The sequence below is a fragment of the Buteo buteo genome, chromosome 3 (assembly GCF_964188355.1).
Source record: "Buteo buteo chromosome 3, bButBut1.hap1.1, whole genome shotgun sequence".
NCBI lineage: Eukaryota > Metazoa > Chordata > Aves > Accipitriformes > Accipitridae > Buteo > Buteo buteo.
This window is the reverse complement of record NC_134173.1, coordinates 20,570,281-20,595,710: the sequence shown is the minus strand read 5'-3', so window position 1 is coordinate 20,595,710 and position 25,430 is coordinate 20,570,281. Positions and strand designations below refer to the sequence as shown.

The following is a 25,430-nucleotide window of genomic DNA, read 5'->3' as shown; positions in this document are numbered from 1 at the left end:
TTCTAGAAGTTCTGTATTCGCCAGCGCAATAGCAGCTACCCACCGTAATTTCCGCCCCTGCTCCCTTCCTCAGTCTCCCCTCTTTTGATTTAATGTATATGAAATAACCTTCTATTTAGAAAATAGTACTGGCATAATCTATAAATATGACTTTTGGCTAAATTAATAAATACTTAGATTTTTTTACATAGGTAATTGAATTTCATTCTTCATTTGCATTTTTTTAAATACTGTACAGTTTATTGGTTTTGTACGTTTTTGGCTTCCTAGTTTGCAGATGTTTCCAAGTTAGTGTATGATTTCTGGACACTGATGTGTTCTAATGCACTGGAGCCTAAAGACTTCCAGTTTGCTAATATATGTAACTGTAAATGCATAGTAATGAATTCAGTATCCATACATCTTTTATGCTATTTTCTGCATGTAATTTCTCCCTAACAGTAATTTCGAAAATTCCTTTTTTTTTTTTTTTTTTTTTTTTTGACTCATGGTTGGGTTCTAGTTTTGGTCTCTATTAACACTCCGAGTTAAGAGCTTTTTCTGTATTAGCCAGTAATTCAGCTCAGTGAGGGTAGATCAGCAGGCTGCCTCTGTGTTCATATGCAGTTTAGGGGTCTTACTTTGGACTGTATTTAGTCTGGCCCCTTGAACAAAACATCTCCATCATGCATGTGTTTTACAGTTGTCCAGAGGACTCAAGAGTAATGGAGCACATTTGGTGCACCCTTGGAGTGTAGGTCTCTGCTTATTTTATTTCAGAAGGAATCCATTTCTTGTGTACTCTGTGGGCTGAATGAGTGCACAGTTGTGGGGATGATTGGAAAATTTACTTTCAAACCTCATTATGGATCTCAACCAGACTGGCTGGGTAGACACAGTCCATCAGTTGTAAAAGTATTCCTGGTCACTTCAGTGGGAATGACTCATATGAGTATGGGTTACTTAGTGTAATAGCTGCATGGCCTGACTCTTCTCTCTCCTTTTTTTTTTTCCCAAAGAATCCTAAACAAGGCATATTCCTATAATTTACCCTTAATTATACTTCATTATAAATTAAATCAATAAAAAACAAGCATGACACCAGTGGAGGTATTAATGAGATAATGGCTTCTCTTCTGACAGGCAAGTCTTCTATTTGCACAGTACAGATGTGAAATGACACCACCAGTATGTATTTGGGCTATGCAGTGATGTAAACTGCACACAGGCTTTTCCCTTTCAGCCAATTCACCTTGGCTTGGTAGACCAACAGGGAAACAGTGAATCCTAATTCTGTTGCTTTTGCACTGAAGTCTAGGGGAACCCTGCAAATGGAGCAGCTATTTAAGCGTGTCCCTGTGTTCATACAGCCACCCTGTGAATTCCAGATGACTGATCCTTATTAGACCCCAAATAGCTGGCCTTTAGGAAGTCATTTGGGCCAAGTATCTGAAACCAGAAGCAGTTAGACTCAGGAGCAGGAGCAATTTGGATTTCCACTGCAAATTTGGAAAGAGCTGCCAGTTCAAAACTTGTTTTCTTTCCTACACTTCCATTTGTTCTTTCTGATGACCAGGGTGGAAAAGAAAATCATCTGGAAAGAAAAGCAGTTTAGCTTTTTCCTAAACAATATTCTTTCTTCCAGGACTCTCTGCCTGGTGCTGTTCTAACTGAAAGTAGTAATGTAATTACTATTAAATTAAAAGGGATCAAGAGGAGGCTCTCATCCTGTACAGGAACGTACAGCAAAGTGAAGCTTCTTATGCTGGCACTTAACTTACCAATTTCGATTCCCACTTTGAGATGCTGGAGCAGGTCCTCCCTGTTTAAGGAAGGGAGCAGGCTCTCAATTTTTTAGATGCAGAAAGAGGGATGGCCATTTTCTTACTTGTTTGTTTTAATTACTTTTAAGTGCCTATTCTGATTTCTTTCTTCAGTTTTACAATATTAAAGTCCACAAGATGAATCTCAATACCTCCTGAGAGAAAGCTTTAATTCTTACTCACAATAATAATAGTAATAAGAACAATACATTTTAATGAAGTTAGGAATTAGTTTTATCTAGTATTTTCAACTGCTTCGCAGCCAAAGCATCTTTTTTTGCGAAGTACTGAGTTTGGGATTTTTAAGGTTCTGGCTTTGGTGCATTTACCTTTGTTTTCACTAGTGATTGAAATGTTTTCCTTCAAAGTGGTAGGTTTGCCGGTTTGGTAAGTAGGACCATCATCATTTCAGTTGTAATTTCCACTTCCCTGGGTCTTTAACTTAGCTCCCTCTGTTTTATGTGCACACATCACTTTAGAAGAGGAGTTTAAACTGCCCTGGTTTTGTAGGTGTAATCATAACAGCTCTGACTTAGGAGATGCTAACACAAGGTTTCAGCGTCTACAGCAGAATCACAAGTACCTACCAAGGAGAATAAGCTCTTATGAACTGGAAGCATCTACACCCTTGCCACGTATTGAGATTATGTTTTTACTGTAACTAGTAAAAGATTATCCCAGAATCCATAATTGTGTGCTGTCATACAAAATCTGAGCCACATATCATTTTCCTATATTTTGACATTTCAGAGGTGACATGCTCCTATATATATTTTTTTAATACATAAAAATAGGACTTCATCTTGCTACTCAAAAAGATTTAATCTGTCCCATTTGGGTTTTTCCTCCCTGGGCTGGACAGACTATGTAGGTCCAAGCCCCAGGCACTGCAGTAATACAGCAGAAAGCGGGCTGGTGCTGCATGCAGCCCGTACGGCAAGGTTTCTGCTCCTTATATGGTCAAAATTGTTTGTGCCCTCATTGTGTTTGCATGTATGTTGCTGTGTTTTAAAGCTCGTCCAAAGGATGCTGTGTTCCTAAATACAAGAGGTTGGGACACAGTCTGATTTCTCTATGACGGTTTTGGGAGTAGAAAAAAAAATTGTGTGGAAAGGAAGCTCAATTCAGTCAAAAAAAATCTGAGAGGAGAACTGTGTGAGGTTTTAAAGTACAGCTTTCTTGATTGTATCCTAAATTTTAGTTTCTCTGCAAAATTACACTTGAGAAAAACAAACTGTGTATTTATAACCAAAACCAGAGGTAAGCATAGCAAAACAAATCACAGACTTGCAAAGTCAGAGTTGTGCTGTTAAGGGTGATTGAGAAAACTTCAGTTTTCCTGGAGGTAAAAGGCAGGCCTATCTCCTGAAATAAAGCTCATGCCAACGCTTGCAGCTCTTTGGGGAACTTCTTTGGTGGGAGGAAAGACATTGGATTCAAGTCTCCGATGGAGACTGAGTGATTCTTAAGGCTGGGAGAGCTCCCATGCCCACCAAAGGATTTGGGAATATTAATTTTCAATGGGATGACTGTTTCAGGGATTGTGTTGTTTAAAATTATGTGAGTTTCACTTTCCAAATTTGGTTGTAATAAATGCTTTAAAGTAAAATATTGTGGATTATTTGTCTTTAGAAACTAACCAGATTTACTAATTCCAAAACCTGTTATAGATAACAAGGAAGTTTAAGAGATGAGCAATAACATTACAATTGTTCTTTGCAGGCCACTTTATACATGAAAGCCATTGCTTAGTTCTTAAATACAAACATCAGGTTATAAACCAGATCCCATTGATTTGGTGATGACATGTTTTCCTTTATTGTGGATTTGTGTTTCAAAATTCTCAATTTACAACCAAATTATTAATCTAACATTAGCATTCTGAAGATGATATTAAAAAGTTAATTGAACTTGAATCTAGTTGAGGTAGATTCAACTCCTGAGTCTGCAGACAGCCCTGAGCAATAACTCTGGTCCTTTTCATCCCAGAGGGCTATATTAACTCTGACAGGTAAAGACTGTGGTTTTGGTATGAGTACCTTAGCCAGAATACATAGTTAATAAACTGGCAACACAAAAGTGTGCTCCTTTTCTTAGGTTAAAAAGCCCCTGCTACTCTCTAACCAGTTTCTAAAACCTTGACATTTTTCTTTTGCATCTCCATCTTTACTGGGTAAACTTTTACTTTACCACTTGAAAGTGTCTATAAATGTGAAGCATAGTGAAAAGGTGTGCACATTAAAAAGAAATAACAGGTCTCCTCCCCAGTTCACTCAAGCATACAATGCTATGTTTTTCTTTTTAAAAATATCAATCATTTATCAAAGCTTCACCAGTGTGTTGTCTGTAAACTGGCCAGAGTATTTGGCTATACCCTGAGGAGGAGTAGATAGGGCCAGGGCCTGTCATCGTTTTGAAAGAGTCCTGCTGGGTTTGGTCTGCAGAGCTCATTTCTTTCCTTGCAGTCTGCTGTTTGTGGTTAATTAATGTATTTGCAACTTCTGAGGATGTCATTGCTGCAAGGGTAACTTCTGTTACTGTGCTTACACTATTCCTTTTCTGACAGCGTATGGTGCAAGCATGAACCAGCTCACTGGGGAGTAACCCTTGAGCTTTTCCATCCACACAAATATCTCACTCCTGCAGCTGTCGCAGGGAGACTGTGGGACAGGATGCCCCTACAGCAGAAATCTGAATATATTGAAAATGTATAGCGATATAGTGGGCTTGTGAGAAAACCTGTCTGTCCTTTCTGAGCATCTAGGGAGAACTGTGTAGAGCCCTTGGAGGGCTGTACTGGTGGAGCAAAACCTCACTGCTGAGCCCAGATTTCGGAAGTAACAAGCCTTGTGCTTGGCCAAAATTTGACTTATGCTGGCTCAACTAACTGAAGATAAAACATAGCTGTATAAATACAGTTGTACAGATTTTGGTAGGACTAATACTGTAATTCTAACATAACTATGCTAAGGAGGCTAAAGAAGTTCAACACGTCTTCCTTTGGTCAGGACTGTGCTCAGAGACAAGATGTGTCCCTCATTTGTTACTAAAGCTCCAGTGGAGCAAGGTGAATACAGGGAAAAACACAACCGTCCATCCAGTTAGGCCATGGGAAGGGGGAATGGTTGAGAGGACTACCGGGGGATGTAGGCAGACATGTTCATGGAGGGACTGGACAGGGATGGTCCAGCCTGGAGGGGTGCTTTGTCAAGGGAGCTAACGCCGTAGCAGTGTCTTCTCCAATCAATACAAATGTGAATATTCTCCAGCCATCCTTGGTATTTCAAGTGTCATTTAGAGATCTGAAGCGAGGTGATGGTGCAGCAAGCCCCAGTGCAAGTTCTCCTTGAATCTTATTTAAGCTGTGTTTTCCACAGAAAATTTGGTCTTTATAATATCAAATGCAATTTTAAAGAAAATTATTTAAAAATTAATAGTTCATTTCAAATATTCTCCTCCTGGCTCTTTTTTATGATTTTTTTCCCCAACTTTGTTCAAAGTTAGTAGAGTCATAGTTTTCTTCTCACACAGTTGTTTAATGGCTTGCACCCCTGTGCTTGGAAGACCTTTATCATAGAATCATAGAATGGTTTGGGTTGGAAGGGATCTTAAAGACCACCTAGTTCCAACCCCCCTGCCATGGGCAGGGACGCCTTCCACTAGACCAGGTTGCTCAAAGCCCCATCCAACCTGGCCTTGAACACTTCCAGGGAGGGGGCATACACGACCTCTCTGGGCAACCTGTTCAAGTGCCTCACCACCCTCACAGTAAAGAACTTCTTCCTTACACCTAATCTAAATCTACCATCTTTCAGTTTAAAGTCATTGTGCCTTGTCCTGTCACTACCTACCCTTGTAAAAAGTCCCTCCCCATGTTTCCTGTAGGCCCCCTTTAGGTACTGGAAGGCTGCTATAATGTCTGCCTGGGGCCTTCTCTTCTCCAGGCTGAACAACCCCAACTCTCTCAGCCTGTCCTCATAGGAGAGGTTCTCCAGCCCTCTGATCATCTTTGTGACCCTCCTCTGGACTCATTCCAACAGGTCCATGCCCTTCATATGTTGGGGTACCCAGAGCTGAATGCAGTACTCCAGGTGGGGCCTTACGAGAGTGGAGTAGAGGGGGAGAATCACCTCCCTTGACCTGCTGGCCACACTTCTTCTAATGCAGCCCAGGATGCAGTTAGCTTTCCAGGCTGCAAATGCACATTGCTGGCTTGTGTTGAGCTTCTCGTCAACCAACACCCCCAAGTCCTTCTCTGCAGGGCTGCTTTCAATCCACTCATCGCCCAGCCTGTATTTGTGCTTGGGATTGCCCTGACCCATGTGCAGGACCTTGCACTTGGCCTTGTTGAACTTCATGAAGTTTGCACAAGCCTACTTCTCAAGCCTGTCAGGGTCCCTCTGGATGGCATTCCTTCCCTCCAGCATGTCGATCACACCACACAACTTAGTGTCGTTGGCAGACTTGCTGAGGGTGCACTCAATCCCACTGTCCATGTCACTGACAAAGATGTTAAACAGTGCCGGTCCCTGTACCAACCAACCCCTGAGGAACGCCACGTGTCACTGCTCTGCCCTTGGCATTGAGCCATTGACTGCAACTATTTGAGTGTGACCATCCAGCCAATTCCTTATCGACCGAGTGGTCCATCCATCAAATCTGTGTCTCTTCAATTTAGAGACAAGGATGTCGTGCAGGACAGTGTCAAATACTTTGCACAAGTCCAGGTAGATGATGTTGGTTGCTCTTCCCTTATTCACCAACGCTATAACCCCGTCGTTAAAGGCCACCAAATTTGTCAGGCACGATTTGCCCTTAGTGAACATGAAGCCATGTTTATAAGAGTTTTAGCTCTGGAGCTTCAGTCATGCACAGATTAAACAAATGGGAATGATAGAGCTTATCCTGTTCAGCTGTAAATCTTTAAATCTGACTTTAGAGAGCATGTGCCACTCATGGTATAATGTGGAATTGGGACAGTTCATGATGCCTAGAAAAGAATGACCAGGTTATTCCCATGGGCACAGGTTTTATTTCGTCCTTGTGGTTCTGTCACTGAAATGTGTATACACCCAACAGAAGCCTACTTTCTCCCACACCCAACCCATCTGTCACTAAGCATGTGCATGGTGCTAGGCTCAAATGGGACAGCATTTTCATATGGAGCAGTTCGGTATTCGGTGTAAAGATTCATTAAAGTTTTCAAGGGAAAATTTAATTTTTAGGAAGTGCTGTTGTTAAAAGGCACATCACACAGAGGTGCTGAGTTACTTGGTTAATTAGCTTTACTGTTGTCCAAATAAAGCAAGGAATCAGTTCAGACGGTGGCAAAGTATTATGCACTTTTTATTTTAATTAGAGATGCCAAAATGAAGGTGTTGCAAGTTTCAGGAGACAGATAAGCATCTGGTCTGGTTTTAATTATTGAAGCAATTGTAAGAAATATAACAAGTATTCATTAATTTAGTTCAGCATAATTAGTCAATGTTGGGATAAAACTTCTGTTCCTATGACTTCTGGAGCTGCATGTTGCAATCTGTATCACTTCATTAATATGGTATCCTAGTGAGCATGTTTCCTATTTTGCTCCCACGGGGGAGATTTAGAGGTATGATGGAGCACTATTTTGACTTCTCACAGGATGAGCTGGATGAACTTCGGGCTGAAATGGAAGAAATGCGTGACAGCTATTTAGAGGAAGATGTTTACCAGCTGCAGGAGCTCCGGCGAGAGCTGGACCGGGCAAACAAGAATTGCCGCATTCTGCAATATCGTCTCAGGAAAGCGGAACAGAAAAGCTTGAAAGTTGCACAAACAGGCCATGTGGATGGAGAGCTCATTAGGAGCCTGGAACAAGATTTAAAGGTGGGTGAGAGATTCATATTTGCAGTGAAAGAGAGCAGACCAGGATTTGGCTCCCTGCAATGGAAGGGAGGGTGACACATGAAACAGGAAGTAGTTCTCCAAACATCAGGACCAATTTCCTTCTGTGATGGAGAACAAATATGCAGCTTATCATCATAAAAAGATGTGTTAGTGAGTAAAAAAACCATGTGCTTAGATTCAAAATGAAAGAAATGCAGTCAAGTTACATTTGTGCATTTGAAAGATTTAAACAGTTTTGGTTTACTGAAAACCTTAGTTTTGGCAAAACTGTGTCAACAAAACCTGATATGTTTTTCCGAATTCATGCCGTTTCCTTCCTTTTCTCTTCTTGCTTATGCCAAATAACTGAAAAAAAACCTAGTCAAAGTTGCATTTCTTAGTGCCTAATGAGTTACTCATAACAGGAACAGACTGTTATAGTTTTTAGCAAGGCGGATAGAGAATCAAAATGCTATTCCCATAAATCAAAAATTCCTGTAAAAATTATGTTCATACTGAAACAGTTCTTATATTTTTCAGAAATGTTTCCATCAAGGCTAAGCTTTGTGTAGGCACAATGCTTATCTAGCTTTACTTGTCTTTCTTAATACTGCTATCTTGTAGCTGTTTTGAAAATGTCTTCTGTAGAGGGAGACTGCTTGCCACTAGAATTATTAAGCATTTTGTAATTAAAAATGCAAAACTTAGAACCTTCTGAAACTTGAATGATTGGTTCCCAGCAGTGAAAATGAGAGTAACATATCAAGTCATCAAACTTTTCAAAATGTCAGACTTAATTTTCTCTTTTATGATGGAAAACAAATGATAGCCTTATCATAATAGAAATGATACATTACTCAGTAAAAATCTTGTACACAGATTTGAGTGAAAGAGATACTGAGGTTTTTTAGTTTGTTTGCTTTGGTTTTGCTGACTTATAATTCACTAATTCATCATTTTGCTTGATGAATCACCTTTCCAAATGTTTTTGGAGGAAGTATTTATTCTTGTTAGGCTGGACTCAGAAAACCTAAGCTAGCATATATTTCTGTGCTTTCATATCACTCTTGCCTAGTTGTGATTGCTGCCAGAGTAGCAAATTTGGGTGGATGAGACTGCTTCATGGGTGCAGCTTTGATCGATGACCTGTCAACTTTACAGTACAATTCCTCATCTTTTGTTTTATTGATGTGATATCCTGGGACTTTGACGTGTGGGTTTGTTATCTGCTTGTTTCCTCCTGCTGTTCATGACATTGCCTTAGCATAATGTGGAGAGGGAGCTGGAGACGGGTAATCAAATATATGTTCATCTTGGATTTCTTTATTAGAAATGAATATTCATTTTGATACTCAGAAGGCTTGGAGTCTTTCATCAACAGTCTCATAATTGAATTAAAAATCTCTCAGCTGTCTAGGGTTGTATTATGCTTCCTACTGTAGGAGACATACTGTAGCTGTTGCTCCTCATAGATCCTCTTCATGCATTTGTGCTCTTCTGACCAGGTAGCCAAAGATGTTTCTGTCAGACTGCACCACGAGCTGGAGAGCGTGGAGGAGAAACGTGTTAAAGCAGAAGATGAAAATGAAATCCTTCGGCAGCAAATTATTGAGGTGGAAGTATCCAAGCAGACACTGCAAAATGAGCTGGACAAGTTAAAAGAGGTAAGCAATAGTCAGGAAAGCCATGAAGAGCAGTGTTGCTGGGTTAGATGGGAAATTTGACATGCAAGTGTCTTAGACATCTTTATTACATGAAGTGCCTACTGATATTGCTTGTACAATTGCCCAAAAGGTATCCTTGCCTTTTTTGTGTGTCCCAAATGTGTTGGTAATTTAGAAACAATACAGAGATAGAGGAGTGATGCTAGGGCTTTCATCTGGGGCTTCTCACAGGACTTCTGCCCCATTTTAAACTGGCTCCTCAAAGCCTCTCTTCCTTACTGGAGCAAAACTATCTTTGATTTGACTCCAGCTAGCTCTGACTCTCCTTTATGCAGACTGGGACTTCCACCTATTTAAGAGTCAAATGAGGTGTGCCTGACTCATCTTTGAGAGTATACTTCAAGTAGGCAAGCCGCTGCTTTGGCTGGTGCTCTTCAGTGGTGACAGTGGGAGCCACCAGCGTGAGCTAGGCAGCAGGAATGTGGTCTGTAATGTATAAATAACATTGCACTTCAGGCACAGAAACACTGTCTCTTGAGAAAAGGGATCATTTCAATTGGAGCTGACACATAGTCATACTGGGTGAAGTGATGATCCTTGGAAGCAAATGAGCTGAGGAGCAGGGGACAGTAAAGGAAAGCCAAATACTAAGCGTGGCTCCTTGCTGGAGCCCACATCCTGGTCTGTAGCGGTATTTCGGTTTTCTTAGCAGTACAGCAGATTGGCAGCTCACAGCCTCCGCTCTGTTTTAAACCAGATTGAGGTAGAGCATTTAAACATAATGAGGCAAGGCATTTATCCTCTGAGCCCTGGTCAGATTTAGAAAGCTGGTGCAATTATCTTTTATTTTAATCTTTCAAACAATGCTTGAGAGTCAACTGGCACAAAGCCTGACTCAGTTTTATAAGGACAACCCATATTTAGTTTCTCTGTGCATTTGGGTTATAAGGAGTCCAGTGCTAGAATTTTGGAGCATTGTGTACCTAACAGGACAGATCATCAGCTGGTGTAAATATCAGTGTTGCTCAGATTGCTTAGGAGCCTGACACAAAAGATAAATTCCGCATGATGTTTTAGCTGTTCTCTCTCAGTGTTATTTCTGAATGCTGTACTTAATGGACATGATACCATGTTACAGGGTCTGCAGTCTATATTCCGTACAAAAATACTGTGTCATCCACAGTACTGAGTGTATAGCTTGTTGGTGATTAATGCACAGGTCCACTAGATACTGCTTGATGGTCTTTGGGATTAAGCAGTTTGAGAAACTAAACTGTGGGTGAGCAATGGGAAAGAAACTTGTCCAGCAGTGCTGGAATCTCAAGCCAGCTCTAATCAGGCTGAATTTTCCTTGCTTCTTGGATTACTGCAGCCTAGCAGGGCAGGGAAGCCCAACTAACTCAACTGTCTCTCTGCTGCATTGCAAGCTGAAGTGAATGTACCTTTACTTTGGAAGCAGACTTTGTCCCATATGAGTCAAAGGCTGGAGAGGAGCTAGGGAAAGGGGGAGATAGCAGGTAGAATGATGGGATGTGTTCATGCTGGAGGCACAGCAGGGCATAAGATGTAGCAGTAGTAGTAGAGAGAGTCTGGTTTTTCATACCATAAGTGGTGGTTTCTCTGAGAGTCAGAATTTCACAAGGTCACAGTAGGTAAGAAGACGGAGGTTTCGGTCCTCAGCAGGTCTCACAAGGACAGATGAGCCAAAAGTTGGAGAAACAGAGTGATATGTGTGCCAGATAAGTATGTGTTTGCAACGTTGTTGACATTGCTGAAAAATAAAAAAAAAAAAGAAAATTTTTGCCTCAAGATGTGTTCAAATAACTACCAAAAGCAATACCTCTTTAGGAACATTTAATGCATACAAAGCTCTAAATGAATGTATTCTAGATATGCCAGTGGGAAAACTAGTGCTTTATATATTGGGAGAAAAGCAACCCAAAGGCCATGTCATTTCTTCCCAATCCACCCTGACTATGCGTCTTGTCTATCTAAAGACTGACACTTAGAAGGAGCATTTTTCCTATCCAGTCCTGGAGCATTGCCTAAGACCCAGTTAGACAGTATTTGCTCTCTGATGTAGCTCACTGTCACCATATGCTCATTTTCTGTAGTATCCTTGACTATTCTCAGCCCTTTTCCTCTATCATCCTCTGATCAACAAAAAGGTTTTCTCACATCCGTGTTCATGTTTATTGCTTAGTTCAGTGCTAACTTCTGCTTTGTCCTGCTGTACAATTCCCTTGGGTCCAGTTTCTCACTGCAGTGGATGGCATATATGTTGATTACCTTTAGGGTATTTTGCATGCTGAAATATCTTTAGGAATTGTACACATCTCAAAGCACTCTTTCTTCATTTTTTATCATAATCTTTTGACAAATTCCTAACATTTATGATGTTTAGTGCTGTTATGTATTCTTTCACACCAGTACCTGTTTCAATCTTCTGTGATACTTTCAACAGGATTTTTTTGGTGTGAAATATATACAGGCTTGCTCTGCCTAAATACAATTCTTACTTCCTTCAAAAAAGCCTTGCAGTTTTAACTGGGAAATTAATTTTTGCCTCCTGCTGGCCACATAATTTCAAGTTGTTGTATTAAGTAGTGTGGTTTCAGCCCAGCTGGTAACAAAGCACCACACAGACGCTTGCTCTGCAGACGCTCTCTCACTCACTCCCTGCCCCCCCTGCCCCGCTCCCTGCCACAGTGGGATGAGGAGAAAATACAAAGGCAGGCTTGTGGGTCAAGATAAGGGCTGGGAGAGATCACTCACCACTGATGGTCACGGGCAAAAGGCAGGCTCAACTTGGGGAAGAAACAAAATCAATTTCATTTACTACCAATCAAAACAAAACAGAAGCTTTTGCATAATCTATCAAAATCACATCTAGACTCTTGTTTTGTTCTGGTATCTGCTAGGTACTCTCCATCATCAAAATACTCTGGTTTTCACTGATTGTTTCAATAAGAAGCTCTTAGATCAACAGTGAGTCACTTAACAGGTTTTTAGGATAATGCCACCTCTTTCCCTTTTTCTTTTCTTTTTCCATAAGCATGCTTGACCCCTCCAGCCTTTTGCAGCATTTCCTATAGATGTGTTTTGAGCTAAGATATGGGTTGGTAAGGATTTTTAACCAATACTTGTGGATTTTATTGACTTCTGATGTCTTCCAGTTAGACACCATTCTTCTGTGAATGTCTTAATCAGCATGCTGGCATTCACTTTGCTTAATCATGCCACTCTACTTCCTTTTTTCAGTTCTTTTAGCCAAAAGATAATATGGAGCTTTCTTTTCCCATAATGCTTCCTAATTTTTTTTCAGATTTTGTTTGTTTATTGCTGTATAGGTTCATCACTCTGCTACTCTTGACTGAAATAATTTCACTGATTCTTTTGAAGCTACTTCTTTCACCAGATAATAATGTTTTCTCTATGAATATTTTTTAACTTTACTGGCTGTACCAAGTTTTTCTGCTTCAGTCTTTTCTACCTGCTGCAGCACTGTGGTTCATTGAATGTTTTTCCATTATTATATTCACCTACTTTTTCTGCTTCTCTTTTTCAACTATTTCTTTTTTTTTTCTTTTTTTTTTTTTTTACTGTGAACTTTTCAACTGGTTTTGAGCCTCCCTCTGATGCCTTTTTCATGGCATTCTCCACCAGAGCTTCAGATTTTTCCTACCGCTGTGAACAATTTTTTGTAGCATCTTTGCAAAACTGGGACGTCTCTAAGAAATGTCCCTTCTAGGAATTTACTAGGATTTTCTGTGATTTACCAAAGTTGCGTCTTCCTTATAACTCTAGAAGCAAAAGGAGCGTACCGTCACAGAGTCAATAAGTATACATATCACTGCCAAGGCTTGCTTGCTTTTCTCTCTTGCTGTCTAGGTTATTAACATCACCATTCAAGTCAACAGGCTGCCAGGAAAGAAATAAATGACTCCATCACTAACAGACTACCTCAGCAACATCCCTGAAACGATCATTTTCTCCTTCCTAATATCCTAATTCAGCTCATGAGAAATCCTGATGTATATTAAGAATCTAACTTGGTCAACCAGCAAGCATTTAGAAAACTCTTTCCAACGTCTCCTTTCTTTGCACCAATGCAAAAACATTACCAATTCTCTCCTGAGCATCTACAAACTAGAACTTTTCACAAAGGCTTGACGACAGCGAGTGGATTTTCTTTGAGAGCTGAACATGCTCCACTCAACATCTAACCCATCCCAAACATAATTTCATTGGAGCCACTGAGGCATCTTTAGGGAATGTCTTCCTTATATTTTCTCATCAAAGATATGTCACAACTAGATCATCTATCTTTAGTGTAAGTTTAAACAATTACTAAATCATGCTTGGCAAGTGTCAGATGCCTTTATGTACAGTGATCATTAATTCCCCTGCAAGTAATACCTCTCAGAGTAACCCTCTTTTCTCTAAAAACTCAGTACCTGGGGAATAATAAAACACCTCTGCTACTTACTGTAGAAATGTGCTGAGATGGTACAGGACCCACTTCTGTTCACCATGGGGAGAATGAGTCGGTCACTTTTTTGCAGCTGCTAAACATGTATTTTCTTGCATTCTTTGTCTTCATTTGGTATCGTGAGCCAGCAAAGAGAAAGAGGCATGGCTGTGGCAGCACTGGCACTGCTGGGGAAGGGTAGCCCTGTTGGACCAGACAAAGAGAGGGGAGGATTAGGGACGAGTGTAGCAGCTGCCAAAAAATTTGACATGAGTGCTATGAAACGGTTTGGCAAGAAATGAATGAGAATTGTGTAACTGGGAAGAAAAGGGCATTTATTGCTTGTGGGATGGCCATACCGAGCAGGTGACAGTCTCCCTTGATTGCTGCTGAAAGCAGAAGGACTGGAGAGGAAGCAGCCGGAGGTGTTGCTTTCTCTCTTGTGAGGACCTCTGGCGTAGCAGCAACCTCCCCTGTGACACAGAGGTTTTCTTGGCCAGCTCCTAACTTCTGTTGAAATCATTTGTGCTTCGGGTCCTCCAGGTTGTTGGGACTCTTAGAGGCATGAGTGCCATTCTCTGGGCATGTTCACTTGGGAAATCAGTTGTTGGAGAGCCATGGCTGCAGCTCATGTTCGCTAGTGTTTTTATGAAGAAAGGCAGCAGCAAAATTGGAATGCAAGAAATACAGTTTCCATTGTTTTCCGCATGAGAGGAGAGAAGTGCAAGCCCACTGGCCATTAGTAATGTCTCCAACACATCTCTCTAGGACACAGACTGAGATGAAAACCAGTACATACTGTAAATGGGATTTCCCAGGTTACCTGTGGGCTTTTTAGGGAAGTGGCTTCTCTCAAGGCTTTTTCATCCAAGGCTTGCTTGCTAATGGGGATGCTGTCATGCCTGATTTTTGAGGCACAGTTCAAGAACTGCTGCTTTTAATAGTCAAAGTAGTTTTTCTGTTAAAATATCCGTTCCTTTTAACAGAGTGAAAAGCTGCATTCCAATGCTTATAAAAAAGATGGGAATATACAAGATGAGATTAAATATCTTTCAGGCATATTATTTAGAGACAAGTTTTGCTCCAGAGTGCATGTGCACTACTTTGTTTAATATCACTAGAAGTAGAGACCATTTTACTGCTAGAAGAATTTAGTTCTATAAACATAATATAGCAAAATGAAATCTGGAGGCTTCTTCTTAGAGCTAAGCATGAGTCTGATTTTCATTGCCTTGAACCTTTTAAGTAGGGCATAATACATGCAGTACATGTGTGAAGCATGATTATTACAATCTGAAGTCACTTTTCCCTCTTTTCTCTCTGATATATATACATAGATACAGTGTGAAGTAATTCACAAATGGCAAATAAATTATTCTTGGTGAAAACACACTTGTTTGTAGAAGATACTGCCCATGTTTTCATTAGCTAGGACTTCATACGTGTTCATTAAGGTAACACATAATGTTCTTCAGTCATTTCTCAAATGGAATTTACTCACTGGGGTGAAGTAAGGCTATACTGTGAAAAATCTTTGATTTTTGTTATATATGATTTTTCTTAGTTATCAATGAGCTTAAATGATGGGAATTTGCTGAGAAACAGGGCAAAAAGACTTGTAAGCTATAGATTCAAATAACATTAAAAGGGCTAAGCAAGATCACCATGTTGACTCAGTAAACCTGCTTAGAAGTTGCTGCTTGTGACAGTTATAAGTAATGAAGTCTTGTGCAATAATCATAACTAAAACCATTAACTGCATGAAAGTTTTACTGCAGCACCATTTTGTCTCCAGTATCTTTTTTTCACTGTGATAAATAATGAATTGGTACCTAAACCACAGTGAATGATTTATACTCATTATGGCATTTCAGGAGCTGTAGATAGTGAAATGGTCTGCTCAGTGTTGGTACCAACAAACAGGGTGAAGGGAAGGTGTGGTAATGGATCTGGCTTGACTCAAAATGTATAGCAGTTAAGAAGCAAACTCAGTAACATAATTTTTTTTTCCAAGGAATTATATTATACATCTTCTAATGCACCATCCATATTTCTTTTTAGAAATTTAAAAAATAGATTTAAACAAAAAAAGCCCCTGAAATTGTCAAAATGTTTTGTGCCAATCTTTTATGCTTGTAAATTCCCCCTACACACAGAGAGAACAGTATCTGCATCTGAATTTATGATTTACCAATTAAATTGCCACCAAGCTCCAGCTAGTCTTTAGTTTCTAGGTATTGCTATTTGTCCACACTTGCCAGCAATCATCTGACACTACTTCCAAATCCTATTCTAATGTTTGAAGTGAGGGGTTTTGAGAGAAAGTAATGGTGACTCTGCTGATCAGATCCAGAGTTTTATATCATGCAAAACCCCCTGCTTTTCTGTTACTCAGCCTGAGCAGAGCCTCTCATCCCAGACATGGGCTTCCTCTAACTCACCCCCTTCATGGCCTTGCTCCTGAATACTTTGGTGGACCTCAACTGGCCTTTGCATATGGAGAAATTATGTTTAAATGATGGCATTTACAGCAATAACAATGACCTACTATAGCTGCATGATATACCATGAGGTACCAGTTAGTTATAAGGAAAACCTCTTTGTGTAGTGTCGTAGTTTAAGCCCAGCCAGTAACAAAGCACCACGAAGCCACTCGCTCACTCCTCCCCCCCGGCCCCAGTGGGATGAGGAGAAAATACAAAGGCAGGCTCCTGGGTCCAGATAAGGACAGGGAGGGATCACTCACCACTGATGGTCACGGGCAAAAGACAGGCTCAACTTGGGGAAGAAACAAAATCAGTTTAATTGACTACAAATCAAATCAAAGTAGGATAATGAGAAGTAAACCCCAACCTTAGAACACCTTCCCCCCAGCCCTCACCCCCACTCCCAGTTCTCTCCACCTCCTCCCCCCGGCGGCGCAGGGGAACAGGGGATGGGGGTTGGGGTCAGCTCCCCACACCTGGTCTCTGCCGCTCCTTCCTCCTCGGGGGGAGGAGGACTCCGCACTCGGCCCCTGCTCCACCGAGGGGTCCCTCCCACGGGAGATGGTCCTCCATGAACCTCTCCAACGTGGGTCCTTTCCGCGGGCTGCAGTTCCTCACAAACTTCCCTGATGTGGGTCCCTTCTGTGGGCTTCAGCTCTTCCCGAACTTCCCTGGGGTTGGTCCTTTCCGTGGGCTGCAGTCCTTCAGTCACAGACTGCTCCAGCGTGGGCTTTCCCATGGAGTCACAGCCATCTTGGGGGGCCTCCACTCCCCCACTCCCCTCCATGGGCTGGGGGGGGACAGCCTGCCACCTCGCCACGGGCTGCAGGGGCATCCACCGCCTCAGGCACACCTCGTCCCCTTCCTTCTTTACTGACGTCTGTTTCTCTCACATTCCAGTCTCCTCCCCCGCTGCAGGTTTCCCTTCTTAAATCTGATCTCCCAGAGGTGCTACCGCTGGGCCAGAGTTGGGTCCGACTTGGAGCTGGTGAAGCTTCGAGCAGTTTCTCAAAGGAGCCACCTGTGTGGCCCCTCCCCCGCTACCAAAACCCCGCCACACAAAACCCAAAACATACAGTAAGTGAAATTCTGCTAAGCCCCATTTGTCATGTAGTTTTCTTACTATATAGCAGAAGTCTTTCAGTAACTAAAGGACTGCTGCTCTTTCAATAAGAGAGACTTGCATGGAGATAACCTCTACAAAGCTCAAATTGTGTATTGGTCTCCCCATCCTCCACCCAGTTACCAAAAATAATCCTGCTGTCTGTCACATGGGCTTCAGCAGTGACAGTGCAAACAAACTGTAGCCTCTTTGACATCTATATAAAACTTTCATGGGAAAAATATGGGCTTATTTTTCATTCCTTCCCTTAATCTATCCACAGCATAATTAAAGATTTTCTTCAGGAAGCCCTTGTAAAAAATTGGTAGCAAATCCTTCAAGTGCTGTTCTGGGGGAAGAAATTAGGGCATGCTCTCCATATTCTAAATCTCATTTCAATCAGGGCATAAGTCCTCAATGAAGACAGTACCCTTTGCTTTCCTTGCCAAGGTCTGGACAAGACTGTTCCAGGGCAAACAAATTTTTGCAGCATGCTGCTGTTCTGTGAGCAGAAGCTGGGATTTAAAGCTGGAATATCCACAGCTGAGCGTACACTGAAGTTCATTAGGAATATCCCTCATCTTTCTGCTCTCTGGTGAAATTCACATTAGCCACTGTCTGGCAACTGTTCACGCGGGAATTGTCATACGGTGTTTGGGGTGGAGATGGGTACCCAGGGCATTGTGGTTTCAGAGATGTCTCATGCCGCCCCTCCTTGCTTTCCTCCCAGGGCTCGGATGAGTCAGCACAGATCCTAAGTGAATCTGTCCTCAAGCATATCAGGGAGCTCCAGCTGAAAGAGAAAGGGTATATAAACCTGTAAAAAAGCACCCTTCGTTTGGTGCTTGGTGCATGCTGGCATCACCATCAAACTCAGTGCCACCACTCCTGCGAGGCGCAGCTTTCCTGCTGTGCTTTGGCTGGCTCATGGTGAGCAGGTGCCAACTGTTTTCATCTCACATCACCGGTAATGTCATCCCAGCATCTGGAGCTCTGGGTAGCAGGATGGAAAAGAGGAAGAGCCAGTCTGTCAGGGTAAGAAGAGGATCTTTGTGAGATGCATAGTTTCTTACCAGATTTCCCAGATTGCCTGTGGTTTTTGCTGCGGTGATGCTGCATGTAGAAATACGTGTCACATTGGAGTATTGGCAGCCATGGGGATGGCACTGTCCGGAAATGTTTAGGCAGGTGAAAAAAAGTCAGAGCTATTGATTTTTGTCCTTCTTTGAAAGGGTTAATTGATTATTTCTCTCTCATATTAATTATTTACACTTGCTTCTCTAGTTCTATTTTTAAAAGGAGAATGTAACTTATTGCACAGATAACTTATGAATTATTAACATCGCACGACTCAAGCTGTCAGAGGATGAATGATGGGGAAAGGTCTGACCATCTTGGCAAGTTTTGCATTGCAACATGCTACAGCACTGGGCTTTCCCCTTTCCCTGTGCCTGGCACTGTGCTGCTAAGTCTGGCTCTGCCACCCAAAGCCTTGCTGGCTGTCAGGCAGCCCAGCTTGGCAGTGTGTCACATGTTGCCTGGATCTGTCAAGAAGTTGTCCGTTCCCCTGGAATGGAAAATTGGAGTCGGTCGGTGCAAGTAGGTCAGGAAAAGGGTTTAAGTGGCAAAGAGGTGGAATTGAGCAGTTGGGAGTCTTCAAGCAACCTCTAATTGGTACATTTTGCTGCTTTCTGTAAATAGCCTGTTTCCTTTGTGCCACAGATGAGGATACTTTCACCATCTCACTTTTCACAAACACAATTCATGCCAAATCAGTGGCATGTGCAGTATTTCAGCCCTTTTCTCATCCCCATAGGAGTGATCCCTACACCCCATACATCCCCATGGGTTTTGCTGGCAGTTATATCACCAGGGAACTCGCTGCAAGGCTAGCATGTTTTTTCACACTATTCCTCCACTCAGCCTTCTGAGAAATACCTGGGAAGGAGACAGTTTCTGTTCTGTGGGAGGAGGCACAGCGAAGCCTTTGCTTGATTTGGGTTTGGGTTTGTGCCTTGATGTGAGAAAGCCTGAAGTTTCATTTAGTGCCCATAACAGTGGTTCATTCAATCTAGAAAAATTATGCTATCTGCCCCTAATGGGTATATTACCTCTGATTTATGTATTTCCTTTTCTTTTCACTGTATATTTTGTAGCAAAATGAAAGCTCAAGCCCAAATGAATACCAGCATTGCTAGATATTCATATCTGAATATGAAAATTTTAGGTCTTGCTCCAGTGATAGTAGCTGGAGCTGGGGAGGGTAAACTGTGTTGATATTTAGGGATGTCAGCATAATGTCTACATGGGCAGAAGGAGCACAGTGATCCATCTGAGATTGCCAGATGTACGTATTGTTCTATTTAAGGCCTCTTTCTCAGGGATCACTCCAAAATAGTTACAGTCCAATCTCGTCAGTGTGCTCTTGCTGCAGTCAGCTGTGCTGAGGGAAACTGGGTCTTGTGCGGAGATTGGTGAAGGCAGCTCTCCTCACTGTTGCTGTGTGCAGAGTTCAGGACAAATTCCCGTCGCTGAGTTCAGTGGTGTCAAAACAGCAGATTTTGAAGTGATGAAGGACGGAATAAAGTAATTAAATGACATGATGTACAGTTCTAAGGCAGATTTAAATCTGAATGCCTTTAAGTTGCTTTTTCCTTTAATGTTTTTCATCATATATAATATACTTTTCTATCAAAAATAATTGAGGATTGTTCGTTCAACTCCCCTTTCAGTTTTCAAGAGTCTGCTCCTTCATAGAATCATAGAATGGTTTGGGTTGGAAGGGACCTTTAAAGGTCATCTGTCCAACCCCCCTGCCATGAGCAGGGACATCTTCAACTAGATGGGGTTGCTCAGAGCTCTGTCCAACCTGACCTTGAATGTTTCCAAGGGTGGGGCATCTACCACCTCTCTGGACAACCTGTTCCAGTGTTTCACCACCCTCATTGTAAAAAAATTCTTCCTTATATCTAGTCTGAATCTACCCTCTTTCAGTGTAAGCCATTACCCCTTGTCCTATCACTACAAGCCCTACTAAAAAGTCTGTCCCCATCTTTCTTACAAGCCCCCTTTAATTTTGAAAGGCTGCAATAAGGTCTCCCTGCAGCCTTCTCTTCTCCAGGCTGAACAACCCCAACTCTCTCAGCCTGTCTTCATAGGAGAAGTTCTCTAGCCCTCTGATCATCTTCATGGCTCTCCTCTGGACTTGCTCCAACAGGCCCATGTCTTTCCTGTGCTGAGGACTCCAGAGCTGGATGCAGTACTCAGGAGAGTGGAGTAGAGGGGGAGAATCACCTCCCTTGACCTGCTGGCCACGCTTCTTTTGATGCAGCCCAGGATACAGTTGGCTTTCTGGGCCATGAGCACACATTGCCAGCTCATGTCCAGCTTTTCATTCACCAGTACCCCCAAGTCCTCCTCCGCAGGGCTGCTGTCAATCCCCTGATTGCCCAGCCTGTATTGATACCAGGAGTTGCCCCAACCTAGGTGCAAGACCTTGCACTTGGCCTTGTTGAACTTCATGACGTTCACATGGGCCCACTTCTCAAGCTTGTCCAGGTCCCTCTGGATGGCATCCCGTCCTTCGGGCATGTCAACTGCACCACTCAGCTTGGTGTCATCTGCAAACTTGCTGACAGTGCACTCAATCCCACTATGTCATTGATGAAGATATTAAGCAGTACTGGTCCCAGTACAGACCCCAGAGGGACACCACTTATCTCTGATCTCCATCTCATCATTGAGCTGTTGACCACTACTCCCTGGATGTGACCATGCAACCAATTCCTCATCCACCAAACAGTCCACCCATCAAATCCCTATCTCTCCAATTTAGAGAGAAGGATGTTGTGGGGGACCATGTCAAAGGCTTTACAGAAGTCCAGATAGATGACATCCATAGCTCTTCCCTTGTCCACCGATGTAGTCACTCCATCACAGAAGGCCACTAAGTCAGTCAGGCAAGACTTGCCCTTGGTGAAGCCATGCTGGCTGTCTCAAATCACCTCCCTGTCCTCCATATGCCTTAGCATAGCTTCTAGGAGGATCTGTTCCACGATCTTCTCAGGCACAGAGGTGAGGCTGACAGGTCGGTAGTTCCCAGGGTCCTCCTTTCTAAAGGAGTCCTGCTGGTTTTCCATTGCCACACTCATGTGTCTTTTATGATGACTTTATTAATTTGTTGATCATTCCCAAACCAGAAGATGTAGTGCATATTGCCACAGGTATCATGAACTGTGGACAGTTATAGGGGAAGGGTCCCATATGAGTCTGGGGAGGTACTGAGATGTAGCTCCTACATTACTTATTAGGATGTGAAATGGTGTAAATCACTTCTGGGAAGGTTACTGTTGCACTTGGACTGTTATGCATCAAAATTATAGAAGGGTAGCTCTTAAGTTCTCCAGTGTTGTGGTCAGCTGTCAGGGTATGTGACTATTTTCTGGATTACCTTCACAAGGGAAAGGAAAAAGAAATTAAGGTTAGTTTCCTAAAAAAAGAAGAAAAAAAAAGTAAAAAAAAGAGTTGGAATGCATCTTCAAAATCTCTGGCACACCAGTCCTCCCTTTTGGTGTCCTCCATCTCCCCAGATGGCCAAACATACCAGCTTTCCTCCCTCCCCTTCTACTGATCCCTCCTTGGTGGTATTCTCACATCTTTTGTTCCTTCCCTCTCTTCTTCACCTTAGGCTTTTCCTCTGCATATTACAGATGCGGATGCTAAGTTGAACCCACAATTCTCCAGTATATGCAAACCAGCCCTTGAGGTTAGGGGCAACTGTGATGGGCAGGACTTCAGGCACACCTGAAGACACACGGGACAGCAGTCTCTAGTGCTGGGAGCTGAGCTACGCTGTTTGAAAAGTTACTTTACAGCTGCTGCCAGAAGTTTTTGCTCCCCTAGGTCAGGGCTTCAGGCAAGCACAAAAATCTTTAAACAGGAAGTTTTTTCTGTGCTGTTTCTGGTTCCATCTCTCTCAATTTCCCTGGAAATACTGCGAGAACGTTTCCTTGTTGGGATAATTTGTCACTTCCATTCTGGTCCTGGCTGTAGTAAGTGCAAAGACCAAACAAAATGAAAACCAATATGTCAGTGGATATTAAAGTCACGGTGTTTTTGATCCAGTGTTGATTTCACCCTTGGGTAAAGTTTTGCATCTGTTCAGTTTTGTTTGAGTGGATAGTCCATCAGTCCACACAGCCATAGAGGAGGCAGTAATTCAGGTAGCACAGATGCAGAGATATCTGTTGCTTCTCTTGGCCACAACTGCTGTAAGAATAACCATATGTAACAATTTGTGTATTCTTTGGGGGAAAAATGTAGAAAATAGAAGGAGTTTCTGCAGTTCTGTACAGGAAGATTAGGCATTGGCACTCCTGCAGCTGCCTTTCATTGAACATGGTTTTGTGCTATCAGGTTGTTGAAAGAAACAGCTACACTGTATGAACTGCTGTCCTTCTGAGTCAGTATGAATAAGCACTGTGGAGAACTTCAGCATTGTTGTTTCTTTGCTAAAAGATGATCAGGAGAAAATTTGGCAGTAATTTTCTTAGTCAAAGAGAAGGAAGAGGGGCCTTGTGGGGATGAGCACTGCTGGCATGGACATTGCACGCGTGCTTCATGTCTTCACGGATGCTCTCCTTAGAAGAAAGCACAATAGAAAGGCTATGGATCCAGTATCCACAAATGACACTCCACAAGCATCCACAATGTAATGCTCCACAGGAAGTACAATACTTCTTCAAAGAGTCTGGTATTAACAGAAAGATCTCTGTAACATTACTACATGATTTTTCATAGTGAACACAAACCAAGAGAGAGGGGAAAAAGAAGGCCTTTCTGTACATTTTCTTCAGTTTCCTAAACCAACCAGCATGTAATTCTCAGTGTGTAAAGACTGACGGTGCTTTCCAGGACTCACTGAGACTGGTTACTAATGACAGCATTTTCACAGCTGAACCTGACAGTCTGTTAACTGGTTTTAAATGTGGGTGTTGATTGGATCCTGGCACCTTTATTCCAGGTCATCAGCCGACATAATTGAAGGGGACAGGTGCACTAATTAGAATGCAAAGGTTGTGATTCTTATCATTTTACAATCTGGTCTTTAAAATTGAAGCTGTCTTTTAATCCCTTTCCTGGTCTACAATTGATTTGGTTCCTCACTTGGTCACTCTAGCTCTTGATCTGAGGTCCTGGAGTTGAGTTTAACTCAGCAGCGCAGAGAGAAGGGGGAGAATAGGAGATTTCCGCTTGGAAAATTGGGAGAGGAAATAGTTCGGATAAATCGCCCACCACCAACAGCTCATTTTACTCCTGCCTCAAAAGTGGGAACTACTGGGTGGGGAGGAGGTGAAAGTAACCACTTGGAGATTTGTGATGGGGGATGAGGAATATAAAGCCTTGGAATACTTCTGATTTAGCTTTAATTTTCTTTTTAGGGGCTTCTTGTGTTGCAGCTGCTCGTAGCTGATTATCCATGATCAAGACATTGCAAACAAAGCCATTAACAGTAATATTTCTACTCTCCCTCTGAAATTCTTCATAAAGGTTTAAAACCTTAAACCAGATTGGCAGGTTGACATTCGCAAGAATAATTGTTTTTACTATGTAAAACTGCTAGCATAGAAGAGAGTAGGCATCATTAAGGATTTATTGAGTTTCTATTTTCTCCATTAAAGTACTGACTATTATTTTCAAATGAAAGTTTTACCATAATGAAATCATTAGTGACTGTGCATTTAGGGTTTTTTTTTTGACAGCACTCCTAGCTATTGTAGTTAGGCAGTCACACTCTGCCTCTATAGCATGCATAGCAGTGACAACTTATCTTTTCCTCTTTGATAGGAGATAGAGAATTTGACCAGAAGTGAGCAGATGTCAGAGTGATCATAGCTACCTGCAGTTCTTTGTTTTTTTAAGCTCATAGTGTAATAGCTCTTTGGCTTTTTACTTTGTTTTCTTTCTTTAATTGCAGGCCTAGTTTTTTTCATGACTGACTGTGCGTTACAAAGGCAGCCTTCGGGAGTGATGTGATGAAGAAATGCAAAGTGAAATATCACATTACTGCCCAAGCAGGGAAAAGTCAGTCCATATTAAGCTTTTTAGGACTTTAACATTCAGTTCATGGGAATTTTGAAATATGGGACAAACCAATGACAGTACTTGTATATTTATAAGGGATTGGAGGAAGGGGAATTGGATCCCTGGCGATGTCAAAGGTCTGATTGCTGTCTGTCTGCAGTTTTTAAAGAGAAGCTGGCTATGCGGCGAGGACACATCAAGCCTTCCCAGGTAACGGTGACAATCTGCAGAGGCAGACTGCCCAACAAAAAGATTTTTTTCTGTCTCAAACTGTTGATTATTCTTACAGACCTAATGAATTCTTCAGACTAATACATATGCATCAAAGCACCCATTATTTTGGTTTGACATTCAATAGCAAACAAGTGTGTGAGGTTTGATAAGGTAATTTGATTATAGCCAAATAAAATATCAAGGTTTCAGTATCTTGCAATTATGGATACTCTCAATAGTTGGCTTTAAAAACCTCTGATTAGCATCTTCTGGTGAGTGCCTACTCCTACCCACACAATGTGGGATCCAGCAACCACACAGTCCCTTTTCCCCATCTGTGGTACTGTTTTGTCAATGCCAGGCTGTCAATTCAACGTTGCAGCAACAGGTAACAAATTAAAATCTGGACTAGGTGAGGTTGAGCATGCTACTTTAAATGGGTATTTCTGTTCTTGAAAGTGGTATGTAAAGCAGCATCTGGGGCTTGCAGATCAAGCAGACCTTCATAGTAAATCTGTTTAGTGTACTTTTTGATTACCAGTCCTGAAATCTCAGCATGGGATGAGGTTTGTTCCTAAACAACCGTATAAAAAATGTTCTGCTGAACAGACACTACTCCTTGGCATGGATTGACTTTTCTCTGCTATGATCAGTGGAGGTAGCCTCTTCTTATGATAACACATCTGAGGGCACTGGCCAACCCACCAGTTTCTGCCCTCCATAATGCATGCTACTTCATTTGTC

General features: G+C 42.0%; 1 protein-coding gene across 10 annotated transcripts in view; it reads left to right on the top strand.

Moving 5' to 3' along the window:
* Positions 1–25,430, top strand: part of MTCL1 (microtubule crosslinking factor 1) — a 113,786-nt gene that overhangs the window by 6,999 nt on the left and 81,357 nt on the right. For all 10 annotated transcript variants that reach the window (XM_075023013.1, XM_075023008.1, XM_075023007.1 and 7 more), the window contains exons 2-3: positions 7,443–7,667; positions 9,173–9,331. In XM_075023013.1, coding sequence (XP_074879114.1) covers positions 7,443–7,667; positions 9,173–9,331 — 384 coding nt within the window. The remainder of the gene's footprint in view (positions 1–7,442; positions 7,668–9,172; positions 9,332–25,430) is intronic.